The sequence below is a fragment of the Chroicocephalus ridibundus genome, chromosome 19, assembly GCF_963924245.1.
Source record: "Chroicocephalus ridibundus chromosome 19, bChrRid1.1, whole genome shotgun sequence".
In the NCBI taxonomy this organism is placed as follows: domain Eukaryota; kingdom Metazoa; phylum Chordata; class Aves; order Charadriiformes; family Laridae; genus Chroicocephalus; species Chroicocephalus ridibundus.
In genome coordinates, this window is record NC_086302.1 from 1,598,095 (window position 1) to 1,617,020 (window position 18,926).

The following is an 18,926-nucleotide window of genomic DNA, read 5'->3' on the forward strand; positions in this document are numbered from 1 at the left end:
TAGGGCATGAAAAAATATCCCAAAGGTGTTTTTTGAGTTTGTTTTTATTTGAGGGTTTGTTGTTTTTTTTTTTTTTTTTTTTTTTTAAAAAGCTCATTCCTTTTTAAAGAGCCTCCTGAGCTTTGAGTAAGGCTCAAAGGAAGTTGAGGACAAAATTTCTAATTTGTGAAACCCCTAACAGTCTTAAGTATCTTAACTGCTATGAACAGCAGAACTGCAAGTAGACACGCATAGGTACAGCTATTAAAATCTTTAGAGAAGAGACAGTGGGAGAAATTACCAAAAATTAAAGCTCCTTTATTCCTTTAAGGCAGACAGGCAAACGTCACATAAATCAAAATTAATACGCAAGAAGCATGGTGAAGGGAAGCATGACCACTACTGGCTACTACCCAGCAGAACAAACTTTAGACACCAATTCTTCATCTTTTCTTTTTTCCAAATTAGGTCTCAATGTTTTCACAGGCCTCTTCTCGCTCCGTGTGGAGCTCAAACGCGAGTTCCAGCCTAGTCCTGCTCCCTGTTCCTCCCAGAAAGGGAGACCTTTCTGTTATCCAGGGCAGAGTGCGAGGAGCTCTGCTTCGTTCTTCTAAAGCAGCTCCCTTGGTGTTTTCACCCTGAATTTTAGCTACTGGTGGCATGTGGCAAACCCACCAGAGCAGGCAGAGCGCGCCCTGGAAAGTGGGCAACCAAAGCAGGCTTTCCACCAAACAGCGGCTCTGGCCTCCGCTATGGATACTTACGTCCGCATCCACGGGAGCGCTTCCAGTAAGATGCACAATTCAGTTTCAGGATTTGATTACGCAGGAGACAACCGCACGGGAATGTTTTGCGGGTATCCCTATCCCTTTCCCTTTCCAACCCCCTTCACTGTCCTCAGTTAAATTTTCAATGACTTACTAGCTTGCAATGCAATAAATAGATTCATACGAAGTTAAAAATTAAGCTGCCCATACTTGATAAGCCGCAGAATAAACCCCTTTCATGTGGAGATGAAGACAAACTACAGCTCTTGAACACAAGAATTCACTGCGCTGAAAGAGGAAAGTAATTAGTTCTGGTTATGCATACAAATTTCTACATCTGTTTCTTTAATCAACTATCTGCACGCAGGCTGAAAAAGCAGCTTATCTTCATGCTACTGGGTTGGGGTTTTCACTTTGAACAGCCCGTCTTTGACTGGAGCTCCTTTGTTTTCGGGTACATTAAAAGCACAGGAGTGTGCTTTCAGGACCACTGTATCACAGTCATCCATCAATCTCTCTTGAAAAGCCATTTTTATTATATGCCCTTGTTCTCAGGCACATCTCTTTTGGGGATGGAAAAAAATAGAAGCTACTTAGTCCAATTCTTATTCTCAGCCTATACAGGATTTTTTTAATCAAATGCCTTTAAATTAATAAAGCATGTGATAATGATGCACTTGGCATTCAAGTGATTTTCAAAACTTCAGGCTTGTCGAAGGAGACGGTTCTGAAAGAGGGCATAATAGTCCTATACAGAAGACTAAAGCCAAAAATTCATTCACAAAATTGTAACTGTTTGCCAATAGCCAGGTGTTGGAACGATGAAGGGGGAAGAGACTAAGTCCCGTTTTGAACAGTGACATCTCCCAGGGTGTACTGATGTGGCTTGTCCTTTGGTGCGGGTAAGGGTTTCCTCACACGCTGCTCACACATTTTGTATTTCAGAATTGGAACAGCAGTTAAACAGCCCACATAGTACAACGTGAGGTATATTCTCAAATCCCTCAATCTTCTGTTAACTAAAAGAGCTTGTGGCAGCTACACTTATACCTGTAGCTATTTTAAAATCGCATCCCTTTCCCCCCCAAACAGAAGACAGTTCCTCTGCCATTCTCTAGAAAGCAGCCACGGTCATCATTTCACCTGTTAAAAGAACCTTTGAGTCAACTTTGTCCTCTTGTTTAGTCCAGAAAGAGCTGAAGGTGTGACTATTATATCTCACTGTGCTATGAATCAGCCGCGTTCAATTTATATCTCAAGTTTTGGCAGTTGTAGCCAACAGTCCAAAGCCTGGCTGAATGATTATTTATCAGCTCTTAAGGCCACCTTGCAGGCTGTAAACAGCCGACTCTACTGGATCTCATAAGCAGCAGGAATTTGTTCAAGCTGAGGTTTATCTTGCCAGCAGACGTTACCAGGCACTTTCCACTGTCAGTTCTTCAGAAATAACACAGCCCACGAGGACACTCACCACCGTGAGATTGCGTATCTCCTCCATGACTCGCGGCCAGAAGGACTGGAGGCTTTGCTGGGCATCGCTGTTGCTAGCTGTGCCGAAGCCACCATCCGTGGACATTCTGGTAGCTGGGAGAAACAAGAAGCGTTAGCAACGAGGGAGGCAGGAGTCAGAGGCCCCCAGTGGTTCCAAGTCCCAGGGCTACAGGAAGGGGCCAGCCTGGCTAATCGCTCTAGGAGACTGCCAAAGTAAGATATGCCAGCCCAGGTCTCACTGCAACACCGTACGGATACTCACAGCCTCTGGAATAGTTATTTAAAGTTTTATTTATTTTTCCAAAGATTGAAAAAGAACATTAAAACAAAATAGTCTCGTTATTCCCCTATTAGGGCCCTGCCTTTACACCAGGAGTTAGAGTGAAACCGATGCTCGGTCACAGCTCACACTCCAGTGCGCGCCTATTATAAAAATCATTTTTTCTCTTGCTTTTCACAGCCAACAACAGCACAGGATACGGCAAGCAAACCCTCCTCAAGTTGAAACCAGAATGTCAATGTAAGTCCGATATTATTTCTAAAAAGTGTTCTGAAACAGTTGCTTCTGTGCCTGTGAGAGGTGTCAGCTTTTGTGGCTCTACACTATTTTTAAAATACCTCTTCTCCTTGGGTATAATCAACAGGAGAAATTAACAGCCTGGATAATGCAGAACGTCAAATGCAGAAAGTAACATTTAAAATTCAAATCTTTTAATTGAAACAATTTTTTAAAAAGCCCCATGCCTGCCATTTAGTATTCTGCAACTGCAGGATGTTAAGCAAGTCTGGCTATTATTAAATTTATACTGGATGTTGCCTGTGCTTTCATTAAGAGTTGTATCTTTGCAAACGGCTTTATTTCCAGTATGCACCAGTAGTTAGTCATCAGCAACTTTATGGGGAAGACGAAAGGACAGTAACTGGTTCAGACCTTCCCCTGGGAGCACGCTGCGCTGCAGTGAGGATGGGGAAGAGGTCAGGACACACGGCCTGGGTCAACCTCGTCCCCGGGTGACCGGGACGGTGCCAGCCCGCGTGGCACTGCCCAGGCACATTTCAAGTTCCAGCTGACACAATTCTGTTCCCCCCCATAAACTCCTGGATCAAGTCCTGCCTTTTTGCCAGGGAACTCTTAGGACAGCTCCAGTTAATATTAAAACGAACTCAGATGCGCAACTTGGGAATCCCTTGGAACGCCACGACCAGCCTTGCTGGCTTCCCCTGTGCGACCGGAGCGCGTGGCTCCGGCAGGATTCCCAGCAGGATGGCAGCCTGGAAGGACGGGGGAGACGTGCCAAAAACCCACGCACACGTAGGACCTGCCAAGACGCGGACTGAGCAGGACAGGACACGGTGCTTCCCAGGTACCAAAAACACCTCGGCAAGTTCCCGAAGAGTCACCGCGCACTTCTCAAGCGAGCGGAGCAGAGGAAGCCAGCGAGTTACTGACGTTAAATGCTCTCGGGGTCACCCAGGGCAGCTTTGAAGTTTCCATGAGTGATACACACACACCGCGTCCAAACAATCACTCCCCGTGTCTCTCCTAACTTACAGCAAGAAAGAAAGAAAGGGTGCTCCATTTTCTATAGGGAGAGATCTCAAGATACTCTCAGATCCTTGTGTGTCGCCATGTCATGGAAAAAGACACAAGAGTAGATTTAGCTCTGACATAAACAGCCACAATCCCCGTCCGCTTTTGATCCGCCACGCAAAGGTCTATGTCAGTCCTTCCTCAAGCCGAAGGGAAGCACAGTACCGCTGTACAACACACCAGAACACCCATGGGAGGCAGCTGCCAACTGCCAGCAATTTCAAAACCTACTATTCCGAAGCAATGATGATACATAAAATCTTATTAATAGATCAAAGAGATGAACGTCAGACAATTAGTTCGTTACCTCCTGCAGCCTACACTTTCCACGGCAGACTCTGTGAACAGTTGTATTTTCCTTTCGTCAACCCGAGCAGGGGACACGGGAGGCGTGGGAAGAGCCGAGGGGGATTCTGACAGGGGGTGACAAAGAGGAGGGCAGAAGATCGTACTTTCAGTCTCAACGCAAATGTTCAAGACAGGAAGAATTCCTGGTAAGGAACCTGTGGAAATAGGTGACTGGCAACTTGATGACTCTTCAACAACTATTTGCACTATAATACCATCTGCCTACCAACTAAGATATTTCAAGTATTTATAAGAAAATACAGAGAGATAAATATTCTAATGAGAGTGTTAAATTGGCAATTGATTCTCCCCCGCTTGATGTGCATTGTCAAACGTAGACAAAAAAATAGTTTAGGCGCATAAATGAAAGCTCATCCTTGAGATCTGCTGTGTGCTGGCAATATTTCAACACCAACACCAGGCAGGGTCTCTTCTGCAACCGGAGATGCAATTCATCCGGAAGACAAGCCAAATCACTTCTCAAGGCTTTATTTTAAAACACAAATTACTTGCACTCAAGCGACTTAAGTGCTGTACTGGAATATAATGCTCTACATAACCCTAAGAAAACAACAGGTTAAAAAAAAAAAAAAAGTAAAAAGCTAATGGAGCGAAGAGGAAGAAAATTCCTCCACCACCACCGCCGCCGCTTTACCCCCTGCCGCACGCAAAAGCGAATTTCTTGCATTAAATATATGCCTCTGGTATTCATCCAGATTTCAGGAAGAGCTAGAAATGGTTTACTCCAGTTATCTATAATTTAAAAAGTCCTGTCGATGAATACAAAAAAACTCCTCTCTTCAAGGTAAACGCAGGACTGATTTCAGAATGCAAAATGAAGAGCCTGACGCTCGACCCAAGGGACAATTGCTACTTTAAGTGACTGTTTGGGATAATGGTTAGGAAATTGAGTTAGAGTAGAAACAAGAGCCACCAATAGGCTAATTTTTGGAAAAACTCACGGAATGAAATCACTATAAACTCCAAAATAAAAGCCTGAGCAGGTTAAAAGTGCTCAGAACATTACTACAGTAATTTCTTCCCCTTCCAGCGGGGATACAGAAGCGGGGCTGAAGGTGCCTGCAAGCATCAGAGGAGGGCGGTAAGGAAAAGAGAAAGACCCACACCGGCACGCAAACCCACAGCGTTGGCTCTGCGAGACAAACGTCACTAATGAAACCATTCCTGCGCAATTAGGTGAGTTCCTTCACCCAAGGGGAACCTGTGTCCTCTTCTCTTAAGAACGCCTCCTCTCAGGACTAGCGCCAAGCCAGAAACATACCAAAGCACACAACAGAAGATAAGCCCACCAAAGCCAACGGGGAGGCGGCTCCTCTGATTTCACGGTATCAGCGTCTCAACCTGTTTGTCTTTTTTGATAGGCAGGTTGCAGGGAAATTTTTAGACCTTCATTATACTTCACCTTTCCTCCTCTAAAGATTTCCTCCAGAAGCTCGTGCAGAAGGGGAGAGGTGCCCTGAGGATCCCCACGCTCCTCGCATGGCGGGGTACGGTCTCTCCAAAGTTTTAAGAGTAAACTGGTGGCTCCAACGCCATCTTGCTGCTGAATAACAGAAGTTAAAGTTCATCTCCCGTATCACCTGGTTGCCACAAAGCGTAACCGCAGCCAGAGAGAACTCGCTGATTCCAGCCACGCTGCGTCTCCGCACAGAAGCTGGGCAAGCACCTTGCAAGCTTGACACGCTTTTGCTCTGGCACAATACTTAATTTAATGAAAGGCGGCATCTCCCCAGCGCGCCTGAAGCAAACGGGACACTGCGACGACCTCGGACGAGCGAAACCACCAGCGTGAGTCCCAGGAGCCTGCAGCCTGAAAACCAGGCTAGCGGAGATGCTCTCGCAGAAGAATCTAGATGAGGAGGGTCAGGCACACAAAGCACACTAAGTCACAATGCGAACGCATTACTGAATTAGATATAAGCAAGGAAACAACCACTCCCCCCCCAAAAAAAAAACCCACAGCAAGAAATAAGGGTGTAAGAAGAGGAGAGACTGCGATACACCTGCTTCACAACAGCCAGCCCAGTCCACGCAGCCTGGAAGACGCTCCATGAAGGCAAACGTTTTGTTTCCAGACTAAGGGAAAAAGAAACCTCAGCCAAAAAGCTGAGGTCTGCGCATAAAATGCCTGGAGGTGATTACGGAGCAGATTAGCAAGCACATCCCGAGAGCTACGACATCAACACTTTGCAATTAGAGCTTTTCTGCTCACCGGAGCAGAACACCTTTTACAAACATTACAACTTACAAAATCCTGTGGCAGCTGACAGATACTTAAGAGCTTCACTTCAGAGGAGCACGAAGCAAGCACAAAGACACCTCCAGTGTCTGTCCTTCAGTTTTTTTGTTGCTGTTGCTTGTTTGTTTTTAAGTTTAGTTTGTTTGTTTTTTAACCAGATGCTAGTTTGTGCTCTGTCTTGAACGCGGAGGGACGGGGAAGCAGGCAAACGGAGCTGTCAGCCTGGATGCCTACAATCTGCACGCTTGAGCAAGAGCCTGCTATTGAAAACACGAGCTACAGTATAACCACAAATAAAACCAAGATCTCTGATCTTGCAATTCCACCTGGAGCAGGAACCCAGAGCTTTTCAGCTGGAAAACCAACCGCCAGGAACATCCCACCAGACTCAGGGCGTTCCTGGGCATCACCGGTGCCGCTGCCCAAGTCAGCTTGGGAAGGGGAAGCGGAGGACAACGTCCCCGGCCGGCGAGGGTCACCTCACAGCTTCCGACGTGCGCGCTTTTAAGCTACTCCCAAGCTGGCCTTGACTAAGAATTCAACCAAACAAAGGCAGCTGGGTGGAGAGCAGATCTAAATGAAGTTTATCCAAATATCCGCAGGAATATGCAAAGGGCGAATGCCAGAGGGAAGTGCTGAAAAGCCTCGAGGCCCTTGATGAAGGTGGTTTTAACCCGGCAATATCAGCAGGTACCGCAGCCCCTGGTGACAGCACGCGGCAGGCTCTTTGCATGCGGCACACTCGGATTCCCACGACTCGCGTTATGGGAAAGAGCCGGTTTTACACAGCGTCGTATTACAGGGCGATAGAAGCATGTTCCATCCAAACGTCTTAAAAAGACGGCTAAATCTGAAGTAAGATGAAGGCTAAAAAGAAATTAGACAGAAGCGGAGGCAAATGTTTTGCCTCAACCTCCTTAGTGTCTAGCTACAGATGAGGATAACACACAAATATTTCTGAAAACTGACACTGCAAAAACAAATTCCCCTTGCCAGACCCACCACCACCCAAAGACAGATTTAACACCTCCACGTCGACAGTGGTTAGAAGACACCCCACCACCCCCCAAAAACCCCCTCCTCACACAACTCCTCTTATGATGCTGTTGGTTTTACAACATCCACTATGGCACAAAACTCCCAAGTTAATTACTAGGAAGTATTGTTACAGAAAAGGAGTAAACAAGCAATGCAGGGGGTTGTTGGGGTTTTCTTTTGGTTTTGTTTTTTGGGTTTTTTGTTTGTTTGTTTTTAAATGAAACATCCCCTTTACTACCAAAGAACAAAACCCAATGCCAGAGACCTAGCAAAAACTCTGGAAGTCTGAAGAATTAAAAATAGATCCATACAGCTGAAAAGTGAGTATTTGGAATAAATACCAATCCCGGCATTCTGTGATGCTTCCAGTCTGACGCCCTAACTCTCAGAACTGTGGCGTTCTGTTTTGGGAGCCCGTCCTGTGATTTGAAAGTGAAATGTGCAGCGCCACACTTGCCTATCTAAAGAACGAGCTCTGCGCAGCAATAAGCGCCAGACACCTGATCCTGCCAGAATCAGAAGGAACAATCTAGCAACCAAGAACTCGTTTCACAAGAAGAATAAATACGGTTTTATGTGAATTTAGTAACGCATTTCTTTAAACGCGAGCAAAGGAGGAGTCACCGAGGCAGGAGAGCAAGCCACGTACCAGCAGCCTTCGCGAGCCGCTGCTCTCCCTGCTTCCGTAGGAGCAGTTTGCGGTGCTGTCTGGAGGGAGCGGCAGAATATCAAATGCAGAACATACACCGAGTTTGAAACGCACGACGACAACAATCTCTGGCCTCAGCAGCAATCGCAATGGTTGAATCTGTCTGCGCTGCAGCCCAGCAGCACGTGTTTTGCATGACATTATGCCCTAAGCTACCCTATTTTAAAACAAACCTTTGTGAAGTTATGGTCATGGTCCAAAATTGCTTCTACAGAGGTATCATACCTTGATTCACTGTGCTTTTTCTCTGCTTCAAGACCTACTCAAGTCAACAGATCTTTTCAGCTGAGTCTCCTCTCATGAAATAAGATCAAATTTATTTCCATTACAGTTCCAAACTGCGTGTTGACTAGACGGAGGCCAAGCAGCACAAGAGCACCAGCACAGCTGGAAACACCAAGGTGTGGGAACCACAGCCAAAAATTACTTCTACTTGCTTTTGGGGGTGGCAGTGGTGGTGTAAAGATAGTTCTTAATTGTGTTTGAGATCAATGGTTTCTTCTTCTACCTTAACATTCAGGCCTTGTCTGCTCAATTATGTAAATTTCTTACACCAAGCATGCAATTCCAAAACTTGAGTCATGTCGGCAGTTACGTTGGCACTGCAAACGGACAGCTATTTCTTCCAAACCGGTGCCATGGATTTTGTGTTGTGTCCGCTTTCCGCACCTCCTGTCCATCCCAGCTCTCGCTCTGATGAGGGAAGTGGTAAGAGCTATTCAGAATGGCCGAGGGAACTCACCCGACTCCTGACACACCACCGAGAGAGCACGTGAGGGTGGTCTCCACATGGCCACCGGGAATACAGCCTCAGACAGGCACATGACGAGTGTACCATCCTCTACCGAAGGTTTCCCAGCTACGGAACAAGGCACCCCAGTTACAAGTCCCATCAAAACCATACACAAACCCCACCTCCACGGCACACTTCTGACCTGATGATGAATCGGCAGCTGCCACCAGTGGCAAGAGCTGAACAAACCAAGTCTGAAATCATGCTACAGAAGTCTAAAAAAATAAGACGTTGCCACAGCATGGCACAAAGCACTGTGGCAGACAGACGAACCACCAAAAAGATTTGTGCCTGGCCCTGCCGAAGCAAGAGGAAAGACACAAGCTGTAGCACGCAAGGCTCCGGTGTTACGACACAGGAGCCTTTGGCCCCTGATGTTTTGAACGATTCCATGAGAAAAACCAGTGAACGTGCGCCCTGGGAACAGGGCTTGGAGAGAGCCAGGCTGGCACGTGCTCCCATCGCCAGACGTGCCAAACGCCTTCCGAGAGGAGGAGTCACTTCAACGTACGCATCCCAGTGAGACCCACTCCCAGTTCTGGTATGTCAACGGGAGAGCGCAGAAAAGGCTTTGCCTGTAAAACGTTACCTGACCAAGCACCAGGGGAGGAGGGGGAACACCACCTTTAAAGAGATTTATAGAATGCTTTTTTGGACACAAGACCAGCTTTGAACAAAACCCAATACTCCACATCATAACAAAAAGGAAGCAGGAACACTATAAAGATGAAACCTAACTGCCTATATAATCTATAGCATTACATATACAGCACAATAATTTCAGCACATCACAGCAGTAAGGATGCTGTTATTATTAAAGCATAAAAACTTCTATGATCACACACAGGCAACAAATTGTGAATAAAGTTACAGCTAAAGCATGGGCCAAAACCAGAAGTCTTAGTCTAAAGTTTAACACTAGATTTATTTATCGAAAAGATATGGGAACTCTCTTCCATTTCCATAAAATAGTGCTATAAAATCTAAGGCAATCTTTCAGGTAGTGGAAAAAAGGTGAAGATCACAAACTTAGGAAAGTCTGAAATTCTGCTTTTGATGAAAACATAACCTTTCAACTTCTTCAAAGTAATTTCAAGAGGCTTTCAGTAAAGCCAACATAATTCAAAACACAAGCGCTTCCTTCCAATGTGCTATTATAAGAAACTTTTGCAATTTCTCAGTTTTATTTTTATCCGTCCCCCCTTGCGGTATTACATACACACAATCCTCCAAGCGTATAGCTGGCAACAGAAGTGGTTGAGTCCAGCTGATGGGAGAATCATTCGAGGCTGCTGGATACGGTGCGTATTTGCAGATTTCTCTTGTTCGATAAAACTAAAATTGCACATCATGGTCAGGCTAGTTAAATGCTGCACTAAATTACCTGCGGAGGATACTGAGTACTTATTGCTAAAGGGTTTTAAGACAAGGTTACAAAATGGTGTTTAAGTTGAGTTGATCTTGCCTTAGGGCAGAAAAAATAAACAAGATGACCTCTTCAGGTGCCTTCTAGCCTTCTTTCTATAAATATTTAGCAGCACATTATTCGATCTTCAAAGCACTGTTTGAACATTAGCTCCCTAATAGCTCTAATGCATTACTTCTGTTTTCATTCACACGAGGTACTGCATTTGATTTAAGCCCAAGTCAGCTGCAAAGTCGGAGAGAGGGATCCGGATTACTGCTTCCAACAGCGGACAACTCGATAAACCAGCAAACTTTGGTTTCAGCAGCCAGCAGGGCCAAATCTGCCTTGCACGCCTCCCGTCACTGATCCGCTGCTAAGAGCATTGCGGCCCATGTTCTGCTGGCTCACACGCACAGCCGTGCCTCCTGCTCTCCCTCTCTCCACCCCAGTACCTACGGCAGGAATTCTGCTCCTCCCTTCTCCCACGCCGCACAGGGTGGCTCGGTTTGGGCACGCTGGGTTAGAGCTGCCTCTCCAGTACCCACTCAAGAGGCAGAGAGCAAGCAGCAGCGCTGATCCCGGCTCCTCAGGAGGGGAGGCAGCAGGGCCAGAGTAACCACCCCGACTCCATTCATGCAAAGCAGAAATTGGCCAGATAACCTTCCCGATACCGACTTTGGTATGAAGTTACAGCCCCGATGTTGCAGAGGGCGGCATCAAACTGCGAGCAAACCAGTACCTTTCACTGGGCGCTGAGTGGCAATGGCCTCGCAGGGAGGCGCGTACTGGGAAGCTCAGCAGGAACGAGAACCCGAGTCTCCAAAGCTGCTTCAGCTGCCCAGGGGATGAGAATATCCTGTAGCACAGACAACGTGCAGCAAAGGCATTTTACTGAACACACACACGAGCACACAGAGAAACCATGCTGAGTTTCGTACCTGAATACAGAAGACAGAGTGACCTAGCAGCGAAAGGCAATTGCTAGCGCAGACAATGGTACGCTGCAGTCTCAGGCAGGCCACTGTCAGCTGGCTTTACTCCTTCAGGAGAAAAAAACACCAGGAATAACGCCTACTTTTACAGAAGCATTGAGTTTCTATTCGCTACATACCTACCAGCGCTGCTGAAAAGTCCTCTGCCCAGCAGCAATCCACATCAGTTTGTGCCGAGAAAGACCGAGGACACGCACAGACTGTGCCTAACGCTGGGCAGGGGTTTGGGAGCGCCCAGAAGTACCCCGGAGGCTGGTATCGGAAACCCCCCAGGAGCACGGCGTGGCACCAGAGACCGCGCTACAGAATCCAGAAGCGACCTCCCCACGGTGCAGCACCAAGTCAAAAATGAGGCTGCAAATATTAGAGCACCACAAGAAAACAGCACAGGAACAGCTTGGGGTTTTTTTCTTAAAAAGGTAAAGCAAACAAACTAATCTGAGTTGCCGTTTGTACTGGTTATTTTACTCTCTTTTCTTCTTTAAATGAAAGAGCACAAGGGTCACACTTGATATTTGGTGTTTCAACAGTTAAACATTATTAAATAGTGGCTCTTTGCAGTGCAATTTTGGCAGGCAAGCACTCAGGGTAAGTAGAGGAAGAAAATTCCCAGACAAACAACAACAAGTGTCTAAGATGAATGGTGCTGCCTCTCCAGCTCCTACATTAAACACCCGGCAGATATGGAAAAGCTCTTTCAAGTAAAGTGGGTTCAAGTTAGTCAAGTCTACTTCACACGATAAAACAGTTGGCACATACCAAAACAATACTGCATATTGTGTATTTCACCATATAAACTTTAATCTCAACCGATTTAGCATAAAATTGATGTTATGTATTGCAGCTTTATAGATTTAAAAGAAATTACAAGCTACACACCTCACAATGCATTTCCCAGTCCTGGTATATGTGTGTTTTACTCACTTTCCTTAAACAGCAGCCTCAATGAGGATAACAAGGGGAAAAAAAAAAAAAAAAGTGATACCAAACTCACCTTCACAAAATTACCTGGTCTCATTCTTGGAGAGCTGTGTGCTTGCGCTTTTATAGAAAAATCAATCTCATGAGAAACATTAATGCAGTGCCTTGCTCTCAGAGGCAGGAGGCGTCTCACCCAGACTTGTACCATATGGGAACGAAATTTCACAACTGGAGAGACATCAGCTACTCACAAAACAAAAGCACTTGTCACATACCCTGAACGTATACAATACACACAGCATATGGGATATTAATAAGCCAAGCTTGAAAGCTGACAAAAATATTTTCAGGCCCATAGGCACTATTTTGGCATCAACAAGCGGCAGTGTTAACCAAGTGACTGGCTTCATTTATTCAGAAAGTGCTTCAAATATTTCAAAACCCAACGACGGTTTCCAGCTTTGGTGGTATCTATTTGGGATTTGTCAACACCCAGGCACCCGTGGCAGGGACCACCTCGGGCTGCTGTCCCCAACAGCTCACACAAGCACGAGGGGTTTGCCAGAGGGGGCTGAGCGGCACTTGGGGCAGTTTGCCCATTTCTTGTATTTTGTATGTTAGGCAGCAGCAGGTCTCATCACGCAACACACACGCTCGCTGCTCCGGAGCACAAGCAAAATGCCTGTTAAGACAGTACGGATTAAACACACACTCAGCTTGGGGCATTATTACTATTTTTTTAAATGTTAGTCCTTAATATTTTAAATTATTGATAAATAATTCTGCATTAAATCAAGAGTTTCTATATACAAAGTCCTACGTGTGCCCACACATTTTCTCATCCTTCTGATAGCCACACGACTTAACTGGCTGAAAAAGCTAAATTGGGTGCTCGCTATCACCCTCCTGGTGCGAGCGGGACCCAGGCAGCAGCTGGCGCAGACAGCCCTCATATGATCCTGCGCTACCACCCAGACGCTGCAGCACATTTAGGGCAAAGTTAGGTTTTAATTTTAATGCAGCCTGAAGTGTTGCGTGTTCTTTTGCTCTTCTGCTGCATTTTTAGGCTCAACCACCACCGTGCTGCTCGAGAGGGAGGAGAGGAAGGCAGAAAGAGCGGTTCAAACCACAGCAGGACAGCAGCAGACACAACCTAGAAAACCGTGAATGATAAATACGAGTTACTCACAAGAACTTGTGATGGTTTTAAAGCAGAGTGAAAGGCTGTACCAGACTACAGCTGGGCATGTCTTCGTCAAACTTTGGTTTTCTGGGTAAAAAAGTAGAATAAATGTATTCCTTTTAGGGGCCTGCAGGGTTATTTTTCTATAGGGATTATTCTAATATTCAACGTTCCTATTATTTTCTTTTCTAAGTTAAATTATCAAATGGCATCTTGCAAAAGTTAAAAATAATTATTTTCATAGAAACAACCACAAACCCTTTGCCTCTTGAGATCGGCAGATCTTAAATGAAGCACAACCTGCACTGCTCAACAGGCTGACAGGATGGTCCCATCAGGCCTCTCCCTTTTTAAATTTTTTTTTAATTATTTTTTAAAAATGATCCTATATTATAGACATGCAAATCTTGACCTTCTGGGTCACCTTCATTGAATGAAAAAAGACAACTGAAAGTGACCCAATAGCAGAGCAAGTTTTAAACAGACAATGGAAAAAAAATCCCCCCAGTAAGATCGCAGCATGTAGAAAATCTTATGTTTTTGAGAACAAATCAAAAACCCAACTTCCTGTAACTCCTGGGAAGCTTTGGCAGGTATCCTGAAGTTTGATCTTGCTGTCAGTGCCCCTTGTAACAGCTGCTACTTTTTTTGACCCTCTGAAACATAAGGTAAGCTGCCATCTTTATCAAAACGTATTAGTTTAAGAGTTTAAGTTAGCAACCATACAAATTTAATTTGGCTGGCAGACCGCTAAGCCCTGAAATTAAGAAACCGCTTCATGTGCCCACACTATTAAAATACAGATGTCACGCTACATTATATAAATGCAAGATACTAGTCCGATTAAAAAAATAAAAAAAAAACCAAAAAAACCAAAAACCCACAACCGAACTCAAATACAAACACTGGCTTGAAAGGTGACCTCCTGCGGGCATCCACCACCATCACACGCATCCTCCTCGCCACTGAGCTGCTCAGCCCAGGGACAGCAATTTCCCACAAAAAACTTGTCCTTTACACCTTCACTACGTGCGCTGCCAGTTAAGTTAGTATAAAAAACAAGGATGGAAAAGTCCCTTAAACAAAAAGATGAGCCTGCTTTCTGAGCCCGCATCTCCAGCGGGTAAAACCACTAGGAAAGCCCAGGGGACCTTTGGGGCACAGAGACACGACAAACTTCACTGAACGGCATAAAATGGGACCCAAGGACCTTCCTTTCCCTTATGGTGCTGCAAGAAAAAGTCAGGAACCGGTGACATTTATTAATAAATCCCTTTACAGTGCTACCAAAAGCTTTAGGTTTTTCCTGCTGCTCTTGACCTAGAAAGATCAAGCAGCACCTATGCGCACACAGCTACAACCTCCTGCAAGCTTCAGCAATGAAATATGACAAACATTGGGCGTAACGAAGCCCTCTGCAGCACTTCTTATTTCATCTTAGGTAGCTGCACATTCCCTCACCTTCTGCCACCCCACAAAAGCAGGGAGCGGCTGAATATATCCTAATTTCAAGGCAAAAAAAAAATAAAATCTTAAAACGTCTCCTTTTTGCTTAAAGATGCTAACAATGACCTTCACGCTCACAGTAAATCCCCCGACTCTGGCCAACAGCCTGCTACAGAAGTTACTGCTATTCCACTAACATAGCGGAGCAGCCACCATTATTGATAGATGACTTACGGTGACGTTTCTCATTCTGCCCCTTTCTCGGATCGAAACTAGTATGACACGCCAGATGCCGCAGAAAGTTGAATAAGCTTTCCCTGAGACAAGGTGATGCTATTCACCAGTCTGAATTTAAATTAAAATACCCAAAGTAACACTTGAAGGCTGTAACAATTCAAAGACCGTTCAGGTTGAAGTTCAACCCAAGACGCAGTCCTTTGTTAGCAGCTGACACCGAGGAGCAGATCAGGTTCCTGTGTCAGGGCCCGCTTTTCTAGCATCCCTACAAAAAATAAGTTGCACAATGTAATTACCTCTGATTTTCAAAACAGTACTTTTAAGGTCAACAATTAGCAATCGGCCGGGGGGAAAAAAAAAAAAAAAAAGATAAGAGCAGGACTGAGAACACTCGAGCCGTGTCACCCAGTTCACCCCCGAGAAGGCAAGGCCGGTAGCGGGAACATTTAGCATCTCTCTCGGTAGGAGTGGAGGAGAAGGAATGTCTGCAATGTGATTTGACTCCTCGCTGAAAACTAACTTTAATTCCAACCGACAAACTATTCTCCGTGTCCTCGCTGCCCTCAGCCATCGGGGGCAGCTTCATTTCTCAACTTTGATTCTTTTTTTTTTGCCGTCCAAAGTGCTGTAAACAAACTTTGTCCTTCATTCTAGAAACTCGGGGCCGTGGTATTTCAAGGTCACCGGTGGTAGCAAAGGAAGGCCTAGCTCCAGCAACTTTAGCTGCTGCACCGCTCTGCCGGCGGGAGCCGTGCCGGAGCCCAGCCTGGCCCGAGTTGGGGTGACACCGGCATGGCCGGGAAAGCCCTTTACGCTGGAAAACTTCTAAGCCAAGACGCACTCTCACCCCGTTCCTCCGCCTGTCACCGCCGGGCTGCAGGGCTCCCGTGACCTTCAGTGCTTATTTGCGAATAAAAAAGGAAAACAAAGGGCTGCTTATGCTCCTCAGGAGTTCGGCTGGCGGTTCGGGGGTGACGGGGGCTCCGTGGCCCCCACCCCCGCCCCCCAGGAACCGTGTTTTCCATGGGTGCCCGCGGGCCAGCTCCCGGCCAGCCGGGCAGCCCCCCTCAAGGGCAGCCGGGGCAGCCCCCCCCCGGCGCTCGGCGGCTGCCCGGGGACGGGGAGCGGGGCAGACGCGCTGCCATTTTGCGTGTGGCCCCTCCGGTTACCGGGCCCGGGGAGGCCCCCCGCCCCAGGGCGCGGCCCCGCGGTGCCCCCAGCCCTCCCCGCCGCCCCAGGGAGCTCAGCCCAGGGCCCCAACCGTTCCCCCCCCCCCCCCCGCGGTGTTCCCTCCCCGCCGCACAAGGCCGGGACACCCCGAGGCCGGGTGGGCAGCCCCCCGCCACCGAGGCCTGTTCCCCCATCATCGAACCGGGCCGCGGCCGCTTCACCGCCATCAACTTACCGGGCCGCGGCAGGCCCTGCCCCGCCGGTCGGGGGAACGGCGGCGGCCCCCGGGCCTCCCCGCCATCCCTTTGTCTTTGAGCTGACCCCTGTCTGCCGGGACTCCGCGTCCCCGCCGGACCGGGCCGCCGGCCCCTTTAACAGCGGACGCTCAACCTACCCTGCTGCGCCCGGCGGGGCAGCGCCTATTGGCTGTACGCCGCCGGGGGGGCGGGGCGAGCCCCCGCGCGCCCATTGGCTGCCGGTAGGTAGCCAATGGGCGCGCGGGGGCTCGCCCCGCCCCCGGCGGCGCAACCTAACGGTCTACTTCCGGTTTTAAAGTTACCTTGAGAGGATTTCCAGTTACGTTCCAAAATACAAATTACTGCTAGAAAATAACGATTTTAGAGAGAGCGGCAGAGGGAAAAAACAGAACAAAACCAAACCATACTACAAAGCACTAGTCCGGCAGATTAAATTAGTTTGGGTCAGAGAGCGAGGAGAGATTGATTTCAAAATGGATCTTCCTAGTGATTTATTAAATATAGTGGGTTAAAACGCGTCTTAAAAATAATAGTATTTAGAAATGCTTTATTCTCTCCCTGTGTCATTCCTCAGATAAAAGCAAGGGCCTCCGAGCTCAGCTGAGGACAAGCACAGGTCAGCTGGAGCGGCCTAGTCCAAAACCATCCCCTAATTTACAGATTTATGGAAAAAGCCTCGTGACGTCGCCAGGGGCGACCGCAGCAAACAAGGGGTGGTGACCCAGGAGCTCTGTTTTATGTAGGACGAGAGGGGAAGTCAACCCCACGCTCACAGGCTGTTTGCTCGGCATTGCAAGTTGAGGCTTTCCTTCACTTGCCTGCACTCAGACAGCTATCCAAACAAGGAGTATTTATTCCTAAGTACGTGGAGAATACTTTCCTCAACGAGTGTCTCAAAAGGCGACATGAAGAGTCACATTCCAGAACAAGTAGCCAGCATTATTGTTTCTTCTTCTGTGAGCAAAAGCCTGCCAGAGCTCCGGGCTCTGGACCCGGGCATGGCTCAGGCAACACGGAGCGTGAGCTGGCCCTGCCACCACCCCTCAGCCCTCACCCCCCAACACCCAACGCTGCGGCCATAGAACGAACTGACCCCACTAAAATCCAGCCCAGCCAAAAAGAATTCGCTTTTGCCTATACTGCTTTTAACATACAGCGCTTCACCGCTCACTGCGAGGCATTTTTTCCACTTTCTCGGCTCAGCCCAGGCAGACCACGTTTATGTGCAGGTATTTCCACAGCTCTCAGCGCCCCCGGGTTTCCAGCACAGATTAAACAGCCCCTCGGGGGATTTACCGGAGACCCACAACTCATCTCCCACCGCTTCACCTCGCGTTCCGCCCCGCTTCCCCCGGGTGCGGGGGCAGCCCTAGAGCAGCCCCCTTAAGGCTTGTGGAGCAAAAAACCCTCGAGATCGGTAAAATACGGCACCACCAGCATGTGAAACCCGACTCTCCCGTAGCAAATCCCCTTGTCGGGGCCCGGCAGACAGGGCCTGCCGCCGCCGGGGCCTGCCTGGGAAGGCCCCGGGAAGGCCCCCGCGCCCTGCCCTGCCCTGTTCACCGGCGGACTGGCGGCGCCTGCCCCGGGCGCTGCCCTCGGGTCCCGGCGCCCCGCCGGCCCTGGGCCCGCACAGGCCTCGCTCCGTCCCGCCGGGGCCCGGCCGCCGCCCCTCCCCCACCCCCGCGGCCGCGCGGGGAAGCGGTTCGGTTTCCTGTCCTCTCCCCGGTCCGCTCCCCCGGCAGCCAACCAGCGCGCAGCTCCCTTCGCCCGCCTCCTCCGGCGAGGGCCAATCAGCGAGCGCGGTGCGTCTCAGCCAATGGGAGCAAAGCTGGAGAACGGAGGGGGGGACCCCTCGGGCCGCCCCCGCCCCGCGCCCCCTCACGGGCCGCCCAACGGCCCCCCGCCACGGCCTGCCGCCCGCCCCCCGCGCACTCACCGGGCCGGCCGGCGCCGCGACCTCCGCCTCCTCCTCCCGGCGCCCGCGCTGCCTCCGGCCCGACCGGCGGGAGGCGGGAAGGAGGGGGAGGGAAGGGGGGGGCGACCGGAGCAGAGCGAGCGCCCAGCGGCCGAGAAACAAGATGGCGGCAGATCCGTGAGGCGGTGGTGCGGAGGCCCCGCCCCTTTCCCCCCGAGGCCCGCGGCACTGCGCAGGCGCATGACCCGGGGCTGTTCTCGCGAGAGCTGCGCTGGGGAGAGGCGGGCAGGGATGCGCCATGAGCCCGGGCTGGGGGGGATCCACCGGGCCGCGGGGCTCCAAAACCGCGACACCCGGGCCTCGGTGTGAGGGATTCCGGGTCCCAACCGTCTCTCGAGGGGGAGCCAAGCCCCTGGGT

The 18,926-nt window shown here is 48.9% G+C and overlaps 1 protein-coding gene across 10 annotated transcripts in view; it reads right to left on the reverse strand.

Moving 5' to 3' along the window:
* NFYC (nuclear transcription factor Y subunit gamma) overlaps positions 1-18,705 on the reverse strand; it is a 34,824-nt gene extending 16,119 nt beyond the window's left edge. For 2 of the 10 annotated variants that reach the window (XM_063355975.1, XM_063355966.1), the window contains exon 1: positions 2,218-2,330. In XM_063355975.1, coding sequence (XP_063212045.1) covers positions 2,218-2,322 — 105 coding nt within the window. In that variant the 5' untranslated portion in view covers positions 2,323-2,330. Of the gene's footprint in view, positions 1-2,217; positions 2,331-8,925; positions 9,043-11,322; positions 11,425-12,370; positions 12,396-13,486; positions 13,568-16,568; positions 16,725-17,744; positions 17,768-18,529 lie in introns of those variants that run through there. The other 8 variants (XM_063355972.1, XM_063355970.1, XM_063355971.1 and 5 more) reach the window with 8 other exon arrangements.
* Between the last annotated feature and the right edge of the window lie 221 nt (positions 18,706-18,926).